General features: G+C 34.0%; 1 protein-coding gene across 6 annotated transcripts in view; it reads right to left on the bottom strand.

Annotated features, from left to right (window-relative positions):
• LOC120635956 (F-actin-monooxygenase Mical) overlaps nt 1-22639 on the bottom strand; it is a 62698-nt gene that overhangs the window by 32228 nt on the left and 7831 nt on the right. For all 6 annotated transcript variants that reach the window (XM_039907160.1, XM_039907159.1, XM_039907162.1 and 3 more), the window contains exons 3-6: nt 11446-11622; nt 4515-4682; nt 3573-3657; nt 288-475 (exon numbers count right to left, since the gene is read on the bottom strand). In XM_039907160.1, the coding sequence (XP_039763094.1) occupies nt 288-475; nt 3573-3657; nt 4515-4682; nt 11446-11622 (618 nt within the window). The remainder of the gene's footprint in view (nt 1-287; nt 476-3572; nt 3658-4514; nt 4683-11445; nt 11623-22639) is intronic.

Genomic DNA, 22639 nt, shown 5'->3' with positions numbered 1-22639 from the left:
GAGAGCGAAATTAAGTAACTTCTATGCGAAACAAGTGATCAAGCTAGTGACCTCGGAACCCGGACTACCATTCTGAACTATTTCGATTACGATTAATCTGCGATTAAAAGGGTAAGATTGTGGAATCTCGGACTGAAGAACTGATTAAAAGTCTTACGAGCGTCATCAGATTTTCTTATTTCCAATCCTGGGGCAGTAACAGTTTTTTTATATTAATTCCCTGTCTACCAGTGTCGCCAGTAGTCTTTCACTTGGACTATTATTGGGCTGTATAGTTTAATACTAACCGAAGCCTCTTGCTCCGTATGCCGATTGATGAAATTCGCGGTAATAGCCATGGCCAGTTTGCCGCGGAATTCCTTGCGTTTGAAGCCCTGTAGCGTGTTGCGTTTGCCATCGGCGCCGATCAACGCATCGAACTCGTACTGCGCCACTGGATGATCCGTTGGGGTAACACGAGCACGCCATCCCAATGCTATAAAATAGTAATATGATAAAACTGATTCACAAATTGAGTTATTAAACTGCGGATATTATGATCCGGTTGTATAGAAAACCTGAGGCGCCCAGGCTATGTAAGAATAAAATATTATGAATATTTTATTAGCTAGGTAGGTACACTTTAACTAGGTAATCAATCAATTCCTAGGGATTCCATAGAGTACTTGCTGTTGCACCGGCAATATGTAAAATAAATAGATCATGGTCAGTGGCGTGCATCTCATAGATACAAATAAGCAGTGCATACTCTGACCTCAGGGCCTCTCAGACCATAAGGACGACTTAAAATTGAAAAATTGAAAAAAAATTAAACAATTTATAGAAAACTATAAAAGCGCCATCTAGTTAAAACCAGTCGCACTTCTATGTAAATCAATGGACAAGTCCCGTGTCATGGTTTAGAACTAAAATAGACAAACTGCATAATATATCAACTATATTTTAATTTTGAGTTGTAAACAGTATCCCTAAATAAAAAGTAACGCTTTAAATATAATTTAAATCTCATAAAATTAGCTGGGGTTTTCACGATTAAATATCCATTGCCGGGCAAATCGTTTATTCGTCGCTCGAATTAATGCGCCGCGCCGCCGCGGTCTCCATAGAAGCACGGCGATTGAATGCATCTGTCGTTACTTGTGTGCACCAGCACACAAGGAAGTTCTGGTGTGTAGTGATATAATCGCGTGCGTGCTTACACAATATTTGGCTCTTTCTATGTGTGCGAGTTTTCCAGGTTTCCAGTATAGGGGTTTCGCTTGTGTGCAAATCTTAAGCACTGCTTACGGAAATTTGAAATCCAAATGTATGCTTTGTTTTTTTATAAGCACAAGTAATTTGCTTTGTTTGTTATTGTTTTAAACGGCAATAATTCTTTTTTGTAGTTAAAAAATTTATCAATGAATTTTATTACATTCAAGATCTTTAGAAATTTATAAGTACCTAATTTGTTCAAAAAGTATATTAAAATAACCAAATTAAAAGTTGCCGAATTATGTTAAATAAATTATTAACGTATACCAGGTGCCATTGGTAACTGATGAAGTAATATTCTTCAAATGACAACTTTTAATAGCATTTGTGTACTAAGAAAATATTAAGGACATATTTTGACTATGATATTCTCATTATCGCTGGCGATCGCTCAGCGCCATTATTGTTTACCTTTTACCTTCTGTCATAGCAACTTATATTCACCGAATTAGAATTAGGTAGGTTATTACTGTTTTTTTCGTTTGCTGTACGGTTGTTTGTAAATAGTTACAATTATTATTGTTAACATTAACCTTTGTGACAGTGTACTGTTTGTAAATGATTGTGAGGAATATTCTTAGTGTAAGAGAGTTCTTATATTCGGCGTGTGATCTGATGGTTCAGTGTGCTTGGAAAATGTAGGTAAGTTTAGAGCTAATTCTTAACTAACGTTTAATTGAGATTATTCGTAAAGGAAGGATGCACCTACAAGGAGCGGCACGTAAAAAGAGCTTTGACTGACTTACAGAAACAGGCGAATAGCAGTGATCAATGTTTTGTTTCATTACTTATTTATAATAATACCTATGTTTGTTTATTGTTTACACTAAAAAACATTATTTAATGTAATTGCCGCAATGGCAGACAATTTTAAAAACTCGCTAGTCGGTCGTCTCAGAGCTTACTATACCTACTGGAAATAGGAGATGATGAGAAGATCTACATGGGTATCACAAACAATGATAGGTTAGGTACCTACTCACAAATAAAATTATACAGTAACATCAAAATAGCATGTTCAGTACCAATTTTTTTTTATGCATACCCTGACCGAAAACCCTATGCACGCCACTGATCATGGTCTATATTTATCAATGTTACCTATAAAATGACGGCCAAATTAACCATGTTCTAATACTTAAAATCATTTATTTTTTAATTAACAATTAGGGTGCTCCCTAAAAATTCTTTATGAAAAAGTACCTTTCTGTTGAAACAGCAAAATCACAATAAAATTAACGTTAAACTTAAAATTCATCTGCAATTAGTAACATAATGGAAATTAGGTCAGGTTTTTTTCCTGCGCTATAGAGTGCGTTTGTTTACGCATACCTTAAAATTAAGGTTATTTGGTACTCGATGGCACTGGTTAGGTCGAATTAGTTTATGCCAGCCCGCACGTCCCACCTTCCTTACTTTCGCTTTAACAAAAATTTTATAGAATACCAGATTATACAGATTGCCGGTGTCTTCAATACAAAGATTTATGAATTTCTCCTTAACTAACTTAATTTTCACAAAGCGATATTTCGAACTTTGCAGTTTTCTTTTGTTACTGTTTTAGGCACATTCACGTCATTATCAAAGAGTTTTCAGTAACACTACATAAACAATTATATTTGTATTGAAAAGTAAAATCAGAACTTTGAATTTATAGAGCTCCTTTCCAAAGCAGGAGAAATAAATGAATAGTAAATAAAATAAATGCTGTTTTAAAAATCGGCGGCGGTAATAGGTTCTGAGAAAACACTGCTCAACTGTGGAAGAAACTAATTCAAGGTAATTTTTCTAGGACATGACGTTTGCCTAGGCCGCTATAAATTAATTCCGTTATAAATATAATGAACCAATGATAAACACCAAATGTTAATTTATTAATTTTGCACAAGAGAGCCAAGCATTTGACACTTTTTAAACTAAACTGAAATCAAATGTCCATAATGAACCTTGTGGACAACGTTAAATGTAGTAAGAGTATTTTAAGGTCTGCTATTTTATTTGAATGGAATTTACGGGTCTGGAAGGAGTACAGTACGTTCCATAACGATGCTCGGGGAACAGGTTAGACTATTTTTAGATCTGCCATTATATTTCTATTATCAAGAGAATTTCACTTCGCTCCGAATAGCCAGACGCAGCAAGTCTGGCTGGCTTATTCTAGCACAAAGTATCAGCCTGACTGTTAATTGAACAAGACAACTCATTTAAAATTCCTAACATTTTCACGCGAGCGTAAATTAATAAGTTTAGGTTATATTTTAATCAATAAAATTAGTAATAATTGTAATAATAGAATCATAGGCACACTTAATACTCACTTTCTGATGTTTCTGTTATTGTAGGTTCTAAAAGTTCTTCGAAGCTGACCCCTTCATGTACTTCTACACCCAACAAGAGAGATACCTAAAATATATTTTTTTATGTGAAATAATAGTAACTAGTTGGTTTCATTAAAACACGTCAGAACACAGACTTTACTTCGTCGTAAGTGCTGGCCACTGGACACTGCACTGCGCGATGTAAATAAATTTATGGCCAGCACGTTACAGCCCTTTTAATTTTTTTTTTATATTAATAGCGGGCAAACGAGCAAATGGATCACCTGATGATAAATGATCACCGCCGCCCATAAACATCTGCAGCACCAGAGGAACCACCGATGCGTGGCCGGCTTTTAAGGAATTTGTTTATCCGCCCCTTGAATAACCCTAGATTGTTTTTTGAGAAAACACATCAGATGGGAGATTGTTCCATAATTTGCAAGTGCGCGGTAGAAATGATCTGGTATTTCGAACAGTAGAAGAATACCAGGCATCCAGATGATGAGGGTGGAATTTATTTCTCCGGCGTGAGGTGCGATCAGAGAACAGGGAAGGAGGTATCAACGCAAACAACTCTTCATAACATTCTCCATTATAGAGTCGATAGAACACACAAAGGGAGCTAACATCTCTTCGGTGCCCCCGAAGTGAATTTAATTTAATTAATGTGATCCAAAAATATCTAGCCAATAGATCAATATGTTACCACATTAGTGACAACAAATTAAATTTGCAGTTTATTACATATACGAGTATTAATTGGCTGCAAAAACCGCGTCGCTTGCACTCGGTCTAAAATGCTTCTGAATCTGAATCTTCTAATTAAAATATTCATTATTTATTTTCTTGGTATAAAATACAACTAGCTTATATAACACGTAAAAATAATCAGTGACCCTATTTTTAATGTGATTTACATATAGCATTAAATTAAATTACCTTCAATAGTATACACTGCAACTGTCTAATACTTATGTGGTCTATGGATCCAGCACAGAACTTTCCGAAAAACTTCTTGGCACCGAGAGCTCGTAAGTCGTGAATAACGAAGGGCCATAAATGTAGCACGTTGTTTCGGGACACCCGATCTCTTTTTTCAACCACAACCTTTAAAATAAAATACATTACTTAAATAACATTAATCACACGTTTTTATTATATCTGTAAATATTGTTCATGGCAACCACTGACGTAATATGAAATAGACTTCGGGTCGATGCTCAATAACGTCAGAACTAACAGTATGAAAAAGTAAAAACGTTATGAATTTCGCGCCAGTCTCCATTTGTTCGACTGACTGATTACATGTACAAAATGGCATACTGCATGGCAAAAACATTTGAAAATTTAATCGACTTAAGTATGATTGGATGATGGCTTATTTTTTCCAGAAAGAAATCGATTGTTTTATCATCTTTAACTATTGTATTGCTTTGAAACACTGTATTTTATTTAATTTTCTATTGCATTGATGTTTTGTTCATAACTATTGTATTGCTTTGAAACACTGTATTTTATTTTCCATTGCTTGCATTGCGTGAAAATTTTTAAGCCTGTGCCAAGTAAAATGTACAAAGTAACTATGTATAGATCATATACTCCTTATTTATTTTAATATAGTAGCAAGGAAAGTATCAATAGTTATTAACATTTTACTTGGCACCGACTTTAAATGTTGTAGAAAATACTTATTTTCTTACTTTTAAGATTTAAAACGTTCTCACGTTTTTTAGTGGGTAGGTTTGTAATAATATCTAAGATATAATAGCTGAATGTCAACTGCTGGTAACGTTCGACAAAATATTGCTTTTCCCGGAGGCGTTAACTAATGCTCGTGGAGTTGTACAAGCATACATTTTTAACCTACAATATATACCATAATTGAAGCGTAACCAGTTTGACACTTATTTGTTGTGTAGTTCCGATGGCCATCCATAATCTTCATCATCAGTTTCACTTGACCAAATTTTGCTTTTGGATAGCAAATGATCAAGTTAGTTAAAATATACTCAAATCGCTACAGGTGTCCATATAATATTTGAAGAGTATACTCAATTTCTCTAGGAACCATTCAACAGATCTTGACCTGATGAAAATGAGACCATATGGGAAGCACACCGTCTCAAAAAAAAAAAATTGGTTTATAAATGACAGAGTTCCGAGCCAATAAACATTAAAAATACTACCTAATTGACAAACTCATCCTTTTTAGTAAGTCGGTTAAAAAGTTTCTAGATTAATATATATTTATTTACATAAAAAGCAAAAACAATTATCAAAATAATAGCTACTCCATTACTTCGAAATTTCGCTCGAAATGGTCGATTCTGCGTAAGGTGATTTTATAGAACTCCTCCTAGTCGAAGCTTCATAATTTGGTAGATTATTAAAAGCAAAAATTATCCGTAATGCTATGTGGTATATTTGATTCAAATTGAAATGTTTTAAATTATTTAAATTTCTATAAATGTATAGGTTAACTCGTTAAACGTAACACGTAAGTAATGACTACAATTAAAGTTGGATTTTTAATTCCGTGTAATTCTGACGTTTCTTGGAAATAAAAAAGTTCACACCAAAAAAGATGACATATTTAAAGAAAACAATTAACAGGTTAGAAGTTTTAAGCGTTATATTAATATTAATATTTAATTGATTACTTATATTGTTTTAAATGTCTACAATATGAATGTCAAAACAATTAATGTGGGTGGGAAAAAATCAACTGCTCAGACCAGGTTAAAACACATGTTAAAACCAGACCAGGGTAAGACATTGGTCTTAAAAATGAATATTTATCCATACTTATGATAAAACTGTATCGGAACGATTCCTGTACATTTAAATTTTTTTTTAATTTTAGTCAGGGTAAGTTTAAATATTGATATAGAAGCCAAATCAGGGTTTTATTAATCTTTTGTCGGTCTGTCTATCTGTTCGCACACTACGGAAGCTATGGAACGGATTTAAATATAGTTTTATACACTTATAGGTGAAACTTGGGGTTAACATTTAGACATTTTTATTTACCTGAAAAATCAATGGTTTCTTCGGGATATACATGAAAGATTTTTGCGATTTCAAATCATAACTCTGTTCAATCTGAACATACTTTTATTGGAAAGAATCTATTATTAGTTTATCCGTGCCTAAATTTTGTAAAGATCAGGTGAATATAATTGAAGACACAGGACCGAACTTCTTAATTTCTTAAAACATACAATTCACTAATTTATGAGCGTGACCGCTAATGCTTCGTAAAAAAATTGGTAGGACTTTCTCGACTAACCTTCTCCGAGTCAACTTAATATGATTTTTATTCTTAAATGAACGATTATTATTATTTGTTGTGCATAAACAACAATAAAAAGAATACAAATAATAATGGAAGCTGAAATAAAACCGAGGCACAATAAACTCTTCTTATTGACTTCAAATGTTGGTCATCCAGCGCAATCGATTATTTTCTAGTACTGCTACTGGGTCACACATCTCTGGTTTATTAGGTCTCTTTTATAATGGCGAATCAAAAGTTTAACAGGTAAGGTCAAACCGTAGTGGATTGCGGGACGGTCATTTACCATTGACTATTTGATTACGATAGAGTGCTTGTCTGTTCGTTTGAGATAGATATCTTGTATCCTCGTTATATATGGGACTTTGTATCCTGGCAAAACACAATCAAACCGTTTCCGCAAAATTAAAATGTTTATCCTGCAGATAGATAATGCATACTTCAGGTGTTAATACATATTTGGATGTTCCTTTAAATAACACATTCATTATTGATTTATTTCAGGATATATTTAAGAGTTTTAACTTAAGACTTAACTTTAAATAAACATGCAAAGAAAAATGTTTGATAAAACTGAGATGTCATAAAATGACAAATGTTAGAATTTCACGGAATTAAAAATAACACTTTACTAAGTTGAACGGTTTCTATTATAAACATTCTCAAGCTGATCTCACTCAAGGCCGGGTTAAACCGATTTGGATTCCAATGATTGGACTTCGCTTAAGAAGATTCGAGGAATACCGCTTGCGGCGTACGTGGCGTATGTAGAGCGCATCGCATTTGTCATTACTGAAAAGAGCGAAAACTTAACCGGTATGCGTCATACTTCGGACGCGCAGAAGAAATGCTTAATTCTTGCGAAGTAAATGCGCGTCATAGTGAAAGTATTACAGTACAAGTACAAAAACTGACGAATAAATAGGATGCAACTTTAATGAAATCATTTTAATTCTTCAATATAATTTACATTCAGAAAAGAAAGCACATAGATAGCTGACGTAGTGGTGAGCATTATGATCTTTTATGTGAGAGGCGACGGGTACGCTGCCCGACAGAGGCAACGTGAAAACTTGTAATTTCTGAATTTTTTAAGACAAATCTGGAAGGCTCCTGCCGTCGGTAGGTCAGTAACTAAAAAAACCAAAACCAGTAGACGTGCTACCAAGCTATTTAGAGTTCTGGTACGACGGCAATTAGAAATCTAATGAGCGCACACACGCGTCTACTCGAGTTAGTAGTAATAATCCATTTTTTGCTTCGGTTCGAACAGGGAGTTTAAATAACTATACTAACAAACTTACTGTTAAAATTATATTTTAGGAGAAACACTAAAAGTAAAATCTTCCCGAATAGTTGGAAATAGGGATCCTAAGAATGTATGAAAATTCATGTTTTGTAGTTAGAGACGGTAAAACCTGCAGTTAAATTTTTATTTTATAATAAAATAAAGGGTTGTTTTAAAAAAAAGTTTAAACCTTTTCATTAAAACTTTAGAAATTGTTATTCGTGTAACCACACGCGCTATAACAAATAGTTTTGAGAAGGCTGACAGACACTACGATTTTATTTATTTATATAGATTGAAAATAATTGCGTATGAGCTGTAACTATACCGGTTATATTTTCGTTCATGTTCAATTAATAGTCATTACGTCGTTATGCCAGCCGTTCACGTAACGTTTCTTTGTAAGTTCTTACTAGTTGGGAAGTTTCAGATTGCGGATGGATTGTAGTAAAACCCTTTTTTAGTAGATGTCAACGACCTAGAAGGATCGCATCTTCTAAATATAAATGTCCTTATTTAAAAAGAAAATGGAGCAAGCCCAGCCAAATTGCCCAGCCTCCTATGAAAATTGGTTCAATTGATTTCAATCGATTACAAACAGGAATGCAGAAAATATATTAAAAACGTGAGTTTGGGTTATGAAATATATTTCGTAACTTCAGACAAATTTCATTCATTTGTATATAGATAATAGCTCGTTTGCTCATATCTGAGCAGTAGGTATGTGTAAGCAGTGCATGACTTTAATTTCATAAATTATATTTTAATTTTCAAATAGAACTAGGCGATTACTGAGTATAAAATTTTAATTGTGTTAATTAGATGTACGCGTTTCAGACACGTATATTTTTACGCCGTTAATATCTCGTTTCTACTAGGGTAAAAATATATTATATTGGATATCAAACTCATTAGGATGCCGACTTTTTTGGCGTTCCCCTGCAGGGCACAGGCAGGGGGCAAAAATGATTTCCCCCGATTATATTCCCTGACAAGGGATATTAACGTGCCCACCTGCTAAAGCACGGGAACATGAAATAGGCGTAAATAAGTTTACCCCCGTTTACACATATATTATTTGGATACTATTTCCACTTGTGCGCCAGAGCTCGGTGAGTTGATAAAGCTGTGCGAGAAGATAAATTGTAATTGTCTTTTGCCCATGTTAGCCGTGCTCCATGGCTAGCATAGGCAGGAAACAAAAAATAAATGCCGCCTTAAAGAAAATGTCACCAATTTGCAGGAGGGTTGTAAAGTTCCTAGCCCTCGTGAAATATATTACACTAAGCTGTTTTCCCTATGAAGACACTGACATAATTAGAAATGGACGGCGGGTCTCATACAATATTTACGAAGTGTCTCAAATTAACCTACACATGTATAGAAATTTAAAAAATTCAAAACATCAACAATCTATCACCTTATGCAGCTGCGACAATTTAGAGCGAACAGTCACAATAATTAGGAGTAATGGAGTAGCTATTATTTTGATTTATATTTGCTTATGTAAATAAATATACATTAATATAGTATCTTGTACAATTTTATATACTCATTTAATGATAAATTTACACAAATCTATTTTATTATCATAATTTAAGAAATTCGAATTTCGTGGTTTGGTTTAATCTATATAAAAGAGTCTGTCAGTATTATCAAAATAACAGCTGTTTACTAAATGCTTATGAAAGTATAACAAACAGTACTTAGTCTGTCTGTCTGCTTGTTCAGGCTAATCTCCAAAACAGCTGGACTGATTTTGCTAAGACTTTCACTGGCAAAAAGTTGAAGTCCAAGTAAATGGTCAATACATTTAGGTTTATAACATAATGAAAAAAATACATGAATATACTAAACGTTACTCTACAGTGTCACCTATGTAGCGACTGATGGTCCCGTTTGATTATAATTCACGGCGCATTGCTTTTATAAATTTGTACGCACATGTTTTGAAGCGGCACTATATCTGCACTGTCCCTGCCTTTACCTTACGCCTCTTCTGTTAAATTTACGCCTTATATTTCTGCCAAACAATGCAACTCATCGTAATGTAATATAATCATGTTTGATGTGAAAATACAAAATGTAAAATAAGTTTCCACATTTATCCTGCCAAATGAAAAAAAAAATAACCTCATGTTTTAAAAAAGAGTAATACAATTTGCAGGAATACACCTACCGTGCAGTGGCGGTATTACCATACAAGCCGAAAAGCCGGGCTTGCGTTACAATAAATATCTCTTTTATATTTTTTATCGACTAATGCTTTAACTTTTGCTAAATAATGTATATACTCTTTGTCTACTTTACTGCAAGCACTACGTTACTCTGGCAGGTAGTGTAGCAACCAGCCGAACGGCGCGGCGCCGCGTCGAACTATCACTATCGCGCTCTTAGCGTGTCTTCGTACGCGATCGGAGGCCCCGCTTTGTCTCGCTTACACTCATTTGCTTATATGGGGCTTTTATTTTACTGCTCTCTCTCATAGAAATTTCAATGTATTTAGCAGAGACAATCTAGATTATTTAATAATTTAGTATGGAGATTAAATGCCACATTGCGAGTTGTAGTTAGTGAAGATGACCAGCGAGCGAATTGAAACAACTTCACGCGTGTTATTGTTTGCGTTACAACTAGTTGACACTTGACAGATTCATTATTATTGATTAGTAACTACTTAGTTAGGAGTTCATTATTGTTTTTTTGAGTTGAATAGTGCATTTTACTGGTTTGTTTTTTCAAATTGTTTCTGTGGCGAAATCAAAAAATAATAGGCGAACAACAGGTAAATTTTTGCATATTTTTTTTCTAATGGTTGGAACGCAGCTGGTTACGACATAAATTACCAAGCACCATAAGAATTAAAGAGAGCAGAACTCAAAGAAACACTTGGGATTACTATGATTACTTCTTAATTTTGGCAAACATTGCATAGAAACTTCTTTATCATAATTCGCGTGCTGACCCTAACCGTAGTGTTTTTCAAAGATTTGTTCATATTGTTTGTCATTTAGCACAACAAGAATGGTGACTTAGAGAGATCATGATGAGTTAAATTTGTTCTTTAGTTTGTCGTTTAGCACAACAAGAATGGTGACTTAGAGAGATCATGATGAGTCAAATTTGTTCTTTAGGTAACTGGGCTTGCTCAAATTCAAAACCCTAGGAACGCCACTGCTACCGTGAATATATTATCTAACATTTGTGATGTTTATTGGGTATGCTCACTTACATAACATTTAATTTCTTCAGAATAATAGCTAATTAGTAGGTATAACAATACTAACCACTTTGGCACCAAGAAGTTGACATTCAATAGCTGCGCGCAGGCCGCACGGTCCAGCGCCAATTAAGAGCACCTTATTTTGCATACAAGCGCGGCCTTTGCTATATACTTTGAGATTTGCACGCGCATCAAACTTTTTGAAGAGAGCTTGAGCCTTCCATGAGCTAGCTAGTTTGGTCTGAAATTAAACAAGAACAGGATTAAAACTCATTATGGGACAAGAACAGGATTAAAACTCATTATCATACTTGTATTAAGCAAGTAATATTATGGACTACGGCAACCAATGACTGACTGTGTGGACCCCTAATAGAGTTAGTTCTAATCAGAAATGAATCGAATGCATAGGGGTACATAACAAATTGTTCGCAAACTGTTAAGAAGCTAACGCTTTTATACTCAGGTTTACTGGAACACAATACTCAGATAACTTGCATTTACATGGGTAGGTAGGTAAGTTAAATGGTTTAATTTTGAAGAACACTGGCAAAGTATGATGTTAAGCAGTATATATATCATGTAATTTAATATACTTTATTATTGCTGGATAAGTAGCGACACTAGATACCGCAACTTTACTGAATTTACATTATACTTTTATACTAGCTGTTCGCACGCGTTCCCCGTACCCTCGACTTCGTCCGCGTTTGGTTTTGTGGAAAGCATCCCGAGGAAGTTCATTTGTAAGTATCTCCCATAATAATTTCGGTTGTGCCTAACGGTCAATGGTAATGGATATTATAGCTTGGTAAAAAAAAAACTCCAAAGCTTGTATTCTAACTCACGTTTGATATACTTAACTTTAAGATTATTATTTGATATTTTATAGTGAACTAAAAAGTTAAAAACTGTAAAATTTCTCATAGATAACCGTTCTAATAGGTCACTAAAATGGTGACTCAACAAATTTGGTAATTCAGGAGACTTTTATATGAATGAAACAAAATTAATCCCTGAAGTACGGGCGCGACTAGTAATTTTCCAAAGAACTTTTAATAAGAGATTTCAGTAAACCTTAATGTAAACTTTTACATTTGTCGGTTAGACGCTAATTCGGCGGTAGAGGTTCCATATCATAAAATAGAGATAAGTAAAAGATAGAGATAAAATATGTCATTTATAATGTTCCTCTGTTGTCACCTTCCATTATTTTATTATAGTTATTCATAAATTATGTAGTTCCTGTATCTAGTTAGTGTATGTGGCCCTGTCGTACTAACAACAATTAAAAAGTAAAAAGTTTGTGCGTGTACCTTTACGCGCGATTGAAGTAAAACTTATTATTATTTATTGATGAAAGAGTAAAATGTCCCTGGGACTCCGCCATTTCATTTAATATTCACTTTTTCATTTTATATTATACCAGCTGTCCCCGCGAATTTCATTTCGACTTAATATACTTATTCTACATCTCAATTTCCTTATAAAGTACAATACGTAAAACTTATCTTACTCCGGATTAATGTACCTCTCTATTGGTAACTCTAACATGACGTCGCTGTCAGTTGTGTTTTGTTTTGAAATAATTATTAAAAAAAAAAATGATTTTTAATACTGATTATCCTATTCCGGATTAACAGAAATCAAACAACTCAAAAATAATGAAAATCGGTCATCCGTTCTCAGGTTATAAATAGTGTAACTAACACGACTTTGTGTTATAAATATAGATTTAAAATTTACTAATACCACTTTCACATTTATAAATATTTTCATTTGTTAAATAGAATAATTGAGAGTAGAAAATTGAATGTTAGATCAGCACATGTCAATTTAAACCTTGTCATTGAATATTATAGAATTTCTCATTCGTCAGAAAATTTATTAATAATTTATTTATTAAAAAAGTAATAAATAAACAAGTATATTTAGAGATTTTCAAAAACATTGCAATTTAGAATTTTTTTTTAAAACTGTTGGAATTTTTATTCATCCCTTTGAAAATAAATAATCCTAATTGATTATGATATTTGCCACTAGCTGGTGTATAAGTCAAGAAGCGTGGAGTATATGACATATACTTACCACCAATCCAAATTATTATTTTTAAATTGCGGAAACTACACAGACGTCATATAGAAAAAATCTGGTTCCTCTACTAACTCCCTAGTCGCACCTAAAGAAGTTTTATAGAAAAAAAAAAATAATAAATAAATGAGTTTATCTACAGGGTTCAACGGATTGAACACTTTAAAAGACGCTTTTGACGCTTGTGTGCGTTGCCGCTTTTTTGAAACAACGAAAATGTTGGACGAGTATGTAAGCAAAATATTCAAATCCCCTATAAAAATATTAGTTATATATTTTTAATTTTTGCTACGGGCCCAAGGAAATATTATTATTCTAGGTCCTTGAAATCGAAAAGCTTGAACATCACGAACGGAATAAGCCTCGCTGCGCGTGATAATTGATAGGGGCGCGGGCCCTGTGGACGAGGATTGGTCATTGTAACGCACACTCAAGGAAGGTCAACCGCGTATATCCAGCTCTTAAACATTTTGACTCGTTATGAAATTAGGAATGTGGTACGGTTAGTACTGAGTGTTGCGATTTATTTCCTGACTTTCAAAAGGAGGTTTATATTTTGACCGCAAATGTACCTATGTATGTATTTAAATAAATAAATATAATACGACACACTTCGCCTTCTACCCTCAAAGTAAGCGTAGCTTGTGTTATAGGTACTAAGATGACTGATAAATATTTTTATGAATAACTAGATGTGCACTGCGGCTTCGCCCGCGTTAATTACGGGACGCAGCATACCGCTACATAGTCTACATCTACCCAGTACATGCCGAAAAGCCGGGATTGCGTTACAATAACTTTCTCTTTAAATTTTTCTCGACCATTCCGATAGATAGATAGATAGATAGATAGATAGCAATGAGGATATAAACACAGGATGATACGAACGCGATAGGATGACATTAAGCGCCGCGCCGAAATATCACTAAGACGCTCTTGCGTGTCTTCGTACGCGATCGAAGGTCCCTCGTCTAAGTGGGTGAAATAGGGGTCGAAAGTTTGTATGAAAATTCTATGTTTTTGAAGTTAGATACGTGAAAATTGGCATTTAAGTCATCGGCTTTTAAATAATTTAAAAATGTGTCAATTATTTTGGAAAATTCCCCCTTAAGGATGGTAAAATAGAGGATGGAAGTTATAGCTAATTTTTTTTTAAGTTCTGAAATTTAGAACATTGGTTTCTTTTAAAGCATAGACATCTAAATCTACTTCTACAGGGGTAAACACAGGACTTGGTAGTAGACTTAGAAGTAAATTTGAATAATCATGATACTTAATGCGAAGCTCTATTTCGGAGCTATAAAATGATGTTATAGATAGTTACTATAGCGTATACTGAACTCTACTAGGTATATAAGACGAAAAAATCACATTTACTGTAATTTTTTAAATTAATAATAGGTAGGTATGCTGAGCTCGTTAACTTTCACATTTTTTTATTTAATTTTAATGAAGTCATACTATATAATATAGAATATTCTGCCTATATAAATTAGACATCAAATTTTACTTATTTATATACTAGTTTTCGCCAGTGAATTTGTCCGCGAGGTTTTTTGCTTTACTGTGAACTAGAATATTGTGCCGGATAAAAACTAATAGGTATCATATTTTTTTAATCGGAGCTATGATCTGTATGCTCAGTTTCATTTCAATTTCATAAGCCGTTTATGGGTTATTATAATGAGGTAAAGAACATCTACACGAGTAATACAACGCACATCAAATATCTGACCTTTTTAATAATATCATGTATATGAACACGAGTCTCGTACGAGGGAATTTAACGGACAGCGCGCAGAAGCGTCTTGTGCACTACTACTGCCATCTACTGCGATCACTAACTCTATTACCTCTACTACTACCCAGCGTAGTGATTGTGGTTAAAACCCCTCGTTGGGAGATGTCTTTAATCCAGCAGTGGACAACAGTGGAAGGATATGATGATGAATTATATATATTAGTATTACAATAAATTTAATATTTACTTATAATAAAACTGTAACTGGAAGATTAAATATATTTTGTACATTAAATATATTTTGAAAATTTTGACCGGAGGATGCTTTATAATCGATACTGGACTCAGTATCGATTATAAAGCATCCTCCGGTCAAAAACAGATTTTTATTAAATTTTTGTCAGTCTGTCTGCCTTTCTGTCTGTCTGTCTGTCCGGGCATCACATGAAAGCTACTGAACGAATTTAAATAAAATTTGGTGTAGTGGTAGCTGATATCCCGGGTAAAGATATAAGATACTTTTTATCCCGATAAACAATAAGTTTTTTCCGGGAAATGGGATGAACATTTTTATCAATTTTACTTCACATCTCCGTTTAATTTGCAACGATTTTAATAATTCTTTTTTTATATGACAGTGTATACTACGAATCATTTATTGGTTTATTTTAATGGAGATCTGATGAATATTGTCGGAGATCAAGGACATAATTCTTCACAGATAACAGCAAGTCGCAAGGCATATGGGACTACGATCGAATGCATGCGTACCATCCTACTAATATTATAAATGCGAAAGTTTGTCAGGATAGATAGATGTATGGATAGATGGATGTATGTATGGATGGATAGATGGATTGATTTGGCTGAAATTTGGCAGAGATACCTACAATATAGTCTGGAATAGCTCATAGGCTTCTTTTTATCCCGGAAAAGCAAACAGCTTCTACAGGATAGCATCGCTATTTTTCCACATTTGTCTTTCAAAATCCGCGCAACGAAGTTTTAGATTGATGTGGTTTTTTGGATGGGCATAGTTGAAATATTATAAAACTTTTAAATTTTGTTTGGTTGAACGCGCTAATCTCAGAAAATGCTGTTTCTATTTTTATTTTATTTTTGGATTGGTAGTAACAATTATGGCTATATCATATATCACTAATGGCACGGCACTATCATTAATGAGAAATGTTACAAAAAATATCCTTTTTGAAAGATTCTGATGCGTGCGATGCGGGGACGATAAACGTTACGCCAAACGACAGAAGTATGTAGTAAGTATATCGGAATTGTTGCTTCTTTAAAGTTCTATAAAACAGTCAGCGACAACATAAGACTATTTTTTTAAGTCGATCAATCAAGGACGAAGTCGCGCGGGTCCGCTAGGCTTTTATATATTTCTCTTAGTATGTTAATTTGAATAATGAAATATAACTTGCTTTAACGGTAAAGGAAAACATTGTGACTATACCTTTGATATTAATTTAAGTTTTTTCTTTGATATTAATTCAAGTTACACTTTGTGCTTTACTTTGATGTTGAGAAAAAGGAGAGGCAGTGCATCGCTGCAATAATAAAAAAAAAAATGTATGTTTTGTATAACAAAAATTAATTGTGCGTGTCTCGCGAAGAATTCGAAAATGGCTGAACCGTTTTGATTACATGTTGTTTTACTAATCTCAATGTAAGGGGTATTTAATTTGTGCATTTTTCTGGTCTGGTCTTGTGTGGTCCGGTGGCTGCTGGTTTATTACCGCGTAGAAACCGAAATGAGAATTTATAAAACCATTATCCTAACAGTTTACCCGGCTAGCATCTTTTATATTGCATCATCACTTGCCACGAAGCGAGATTGGTGCGAAGGGCTAACTTATACTAGAATAGAAGTCGTTTTATAGGTAGGTTCATAAGGTACTAAAAAGCTTAAAAATAAAACTTGAGTTTCAAACTAAAAAGTTACTTGCAATAACCTTAAGTAGTACAATAAACCGTACCATACTCGGCATGTTATCAATATCTAAACGATCGTAAATCTGGTATTGTAAAACTTTAAAATTTTGATATTGCGCGGGTCAGGGATACATCGTACGACGCAAGTGACTCGCTAAAAGACATCGCGCAAAATGGCACGAGAAGATTTAATCAAAACAAATTACTTTTACCTAGTTTTAATGTAGTAAAGTAGTGAATTTTGTGTCTAGTGATGAGTTGTATATTATTGTGAATAAAACAAACGTGTTTTATCATGTTTTTGGATGTGTAATGTGACAATAATGATGGCGCATAATCGCATGCCAATTTGGCTTTATTAGCAAGTGACAAATGAGTGAATGAAATGATTATGCTTGAATAAATAATGTTAATTTTTACTGTTTAAAGTTTCTCTGAGAAAAGCAGAAGAATTTGTATGGTATAATTAATAATTTCTTCAATCTTAGCAACAAAGGTTGATAGGTTTTATTTTCGTTATTTCTTGATTCGCTCGCCGCACTCAAATCCCGCGATAAAAGCTATGCAATTGCTTGAAAGGTTTATTACCCATTCATTCAAACTACATATCCCTATTACAAACACTAGAACGGTGAACAATTGCATTGCTTGCATAAGAAAAAATCACAGACTTAACTCTTAACTCTTTAAGTTTCTCGGCTTAATTTTTTTTTTGTCATAAAACAACAAAATTGCATGGAACTGATTTCGCAATGATTTTCGTGAATTTTGCTATGCATATTATGAAATTAGTACCGAACATTACTGACATGGAATGAAAAAAAGCTATTTCTTTAGCTATTCGCACACACGTCACGGGCACCCTTTATTATGACACAGAAAAAAGTTCGCCGCGGCTGCAGACATACCGCAAAGCTGTAGAAGATGCGTGGGCTGCCACTTTAACGCACATGTGCTGATGGCATGACCATTGCATACCATTATTATGGGAAATAATTATTGAATCAGTCCATAAGACAGAGCACTATTTTTAAAAATACATTGAAATGTATTTTTTCATAATATGATGCATTTTTTAATATAAGTACAAAGGTACTTCTATAAAAAAATGCATTCAATGTATTCAATTCAATGTATTCAATTCAATGTATTCAATTCAATGTATTCAATTCAATTCAATGTCTATCACTGGTGCAGTAAAATTAAAACATTTTGAAATGGTTGGAAAATCCAAAACATGGCGTATGTTTTTAGAAATACATAGTTGGAAAATCCAAAAGTGCACGCCTCATAATCTCATTCATTACAATAAAATTGAGATTATTTGTAATTAATAATAAAACTACATCTAATTATACCGTGATTATTCTTTTCCTCAAAATACTGAAGCCTATAAAAAAAACAAATCTATAAGTGAAGTATTTCGCTCGTTATTGTGACCACAAGATACGGGATCTGCACATACAGACACACGGACGTCCAAGACAGAACTTTTTTAAACAATTTTTTAATTAGTTTAAATAATAAAAAGAGATTTAAAAATATCATGAGTGTTGAAAATTGTGTTTTTTCTCAACATTTGTCGATTTATATTCACTTATAAAAGCAATAATATTAAAACATAAAATTTTATACTATTCAAATTCGCATGACAAAAATTATCTTTCCTTATAACGGGGAAGCTTATGACTGGCATGCAAAACTACTGTCACCCAAAGGGTCATGTTATCGAGATATTTGGAGGTAAAGATATCATTCGACGACAACAACAATCAATAAATATAGTCTTATTATATTTATTGATTGTTGTTGGCTGATTATAGGCTGATTATTATTTTTAATGTTTGTTGAGTAGGTACAGTACATACTACAAAGAGCACGATTAAACTAGAACAAATAATTAATTATTTAAATCGCTTCGCATCGCATTGGAATGGAATGGAATGTATTATGTCAGCGTCGATCTCGCGCGCACGTGTTGTCATTATGAAACGAACAATAAATGTCAAATTGCATACATAGATTACACAGGGTTAAATAAAAAAAAATCCCTCGAACTTGTGGTTCCTATCATTAAAACTAACAACTTTTGTTCTAGGACTTTTCAACATTCAATATTAATTATTTAAAACAAAAATAAATATAAATCATGTTATTTCTGCAAAGTTACATTACACTTGTAAACCAAATACTTGTGATTTGACAACACCACGTTGTCTTTACATTACAGAGTAGTAACAAGTAGAGTACTATGTAAAATATTAAATATATTTTACAAACTATCAAGCCAAAACAAAAGAAGAACTATAGTTGTTGCCGATAGCCGTCTCGCATTTTTTATTTAACCCTGGGTAATATATACATAAATGGCTGGATAAAGAGATAGATCAAACTAACTACGGCGTGTGGTGACGGTAGATCACAATACAATAGTCACCGCCCTTTTCTTCCTGCGGGTGTCGTACGAGGCGACTAAGGGACTATGTAAAAAAGAACGGGCAGCAGCGTTCTCAGTGTTACTAGTAACTGCGATTACCAACCCGTCCGCCCAGCGTGGTGATTATGGGCAAATCCTCCCGGTGGGAGAGGCCTTTAGTCCAGCAGTGGACTGTAATAGGCTTTTGATGAATTTGATGAATACGAATGAATAGTCAAAAGCTCTACCCCCTTATTTTCAATTGTCTTGCCTTTAGAAAAAGACAGGAAATATATTTAAACCGAGTGGGAATGGGACCAAAATATAAAGTGTTGTCATCGTATAATATCTTTAACTCTAAATATTTCAGTAACGGGACACTTTGGGGTTACTTGACATTTTTTGTTAGTTTATGTGTTACCCATTTACAATGTGTAATTGAAAATCGCATTATTACTTCACGGGCTATAAAGGTATATTAATTACTGTTTCTGAGACGTATCTATAAAACCGAAACGCTATTACTTTTTGTGTAGTATTAGTAAACCAATGCCGTAGTTTTTACTGAAAAAAATGTATACAACCCTAGCATCACACACAAAATTCAAATCAAGTGACTTATTTATCGGTACAGGCACATTCATAATCCCTCTCAAACGCGCGCGAATTTCGGGTTAATTACTCGTGATGCATACCTAGCTTAGCTATCTCTCGTAAGTATGTCACAGGTTAGAATTCCGGGCACACATCACTGATTTAGAGAGTTATGTATGTGCTCTTAAAGAAACTGAATATCACTTGCGTAGCCGCGACGGAAAACATCTTGAGGAAACTTGTATGCCTGAGAGGTCACCAAAATATTCTCAAAAATGTGCAAAGCCCTCATACTCGAACTGGGCCCGCGCACATGATCAAATCACTCTCATTCTGTGAGGAGAACAGTGCAGTGGGACTAAAAATGGGTAGAAACGCATACAGCAAAACTGCCACAGTTCAACATTCGCAGAGGTTCGCTCTCGATTCACTGTTGGTATAGGATTGCGAACCCTTCGCCGCGAGACAAAATACCAACAAAAACGGGAACAAAGTTTAATCGCATCGCAAAGCCACAAATTATATCGTCTCGTGGTAAATTGAATGCTCCCTCACGATGTTTTCCTTCCCAATTAAGAAAGTGACATTTCGTTTCCTAAAATGCGCATGATTCGGAAAAGACAGAGGTGCATTCGAACCTACGAGTCAGAGGTCTGAACCAATGACAATAATACGCGAACTGGAAATTGATCCACACGATCATGGTACTCGGAAATGCGGGTCGGCATTATCTACGAAAAATCACAAAGGATGCCGCCCGCCGATACTTACCGCCGATACTTTGCGGCTTTTTATAATAATTATTGGTTCCTTTTTTTTTTTAATTAAAAATTAACAATAATGGTAAGTAAAAATTAATTAATTGGTTTTTTCATGCAATTTAATAGAAATAATAATAAAATCTTTTGTTGTGTACATAATTAATGCGAATTATTAGAAATCAAAACATAAATTTAGTTTCAATTTCTTAGGGTGTTTGCATTTTGATTTAATGAGACCCTAATAATTTGTTTCAGTTTTAGTTTGAACTTCATCGATTTTCGTCAGTTGGGTGCTATTTGTTGACGCGGAAACACTTATTGTAAAAAAGTGTCTCGTGATAGGATTAGTGAAGTGTACTGAAATAGTAAATACGTATAACGAGATGATATTGTGCGTTGGTGCTTGTTCACACATATATGATTACATGTTTGTAAGGGGATGATGATAACTTTGTTCGCCAAGTTAAACCTAAAGCTTCGAGGGTTCCAAACCTCGCCCTGGTCTAAGAAGAGCCCACAACAAACTTAGCCGGGTAATTAAAATTAATCGAGTACCGAAAAGCGACTTGAGCGAGCCTGTTGCCACTTTAATCTAGAGAAATACCGAGCTACCTAAAACCGAAAACTCTCATACAGTGAAAAAACCCCCAAAATGCACTGACTTTTTCTAAAATCGTTCTATTTCAAAGGAAAGTCCTTTCAAGTTTGTTGAAAAACTGTCGATGAAACGCTTGTACATCGATCATTACATTCTAAGCTCTCGTATGCAGCTAGTGCACTTACTTACCAATATAGTACACTAGTATGATAATGTACTACTTTATTACTTAAAGTGGCATTTAGGAGACTAATAAAGACTTTAAATTGCTCAAATCAACATAATAATTCTTAACGGATGGTTTGAATATGTTAGTTCTATGATATAAAGCTGAATTTCCTATAATCTACGACAGCCGTACGTATGGTGTAATTTGTCACTTGTTTAATTTTTGGTCACTACATCACACAAATCTTTCAAAACACGGTCCCTATTTAAGAGTACGTTTCGCTCCGTCCGGAAAATCGTCAGGAGATGTTGACTTCATCATATAATAAAACTTATAAAACATGTAAAATAAACATGTTTAAGTTATGTCACAGACTTCCGTGAAGTAAATAATTCTTGTATGATAGAAGCGATACGATGACCTTCTATGAAAAAGAAGCATAAAACACACAATTTGGGAATCACGAAAGATCTATATTTAAACATAAACTCATTACATGAAGATTGGAAGTTAATGGACTCCAGCCATTATGTCTGCCCATCTAATTTCTAGTAGTTTTAAAATATTCCAGAACATTCGCATATTTTAAGGTGGCAAGAAGCCAAAATGTGGAAAACAAGAAATTGTAGTATAAAGGTAATTGCGCGTGTGCACAGGTCAGATGGTTTGCGGGTAATTTAAAATTCATTTGTTTCAATATGTCCACTTTACTTTATACTTTTGAAACGTTAAGTATGTCTGTTTGTAGTGACTCTACCACCGGTTAAGAAGCAGCAGCAGATCTACCAAGAATAGCCGGCAAGAAACCCAGTAGTTGCTTTTTTTCAACATCAATATTTACAATCATTTTTTTATCTTGCGGGAGATGAGAGCGAAGCTGGCTTCTTCCAATCTACCTTGTCATTAAGAAATTCATCAAATTACTAGTTTAAATGTAT

This window comes from Pararge aegeria, chromosome Z (assembly GCF_905163445.1).
Source record: "Pararge aegeria chromosome Z, ilParAegt1.1, whole genome shotgun sequence".
In the NCBI taxonomy this organism is placed as follows: Eukaryota; Metazoa; Arthropoda; class Insecta; order Lepidoptera; family Nymphalidae; genus Pararge; species Pararge aegeria.
Note: the sequence above shows the minus strand (reverse complement) of the source record. Positions and strands in the feature narration are given on the sequence as shown.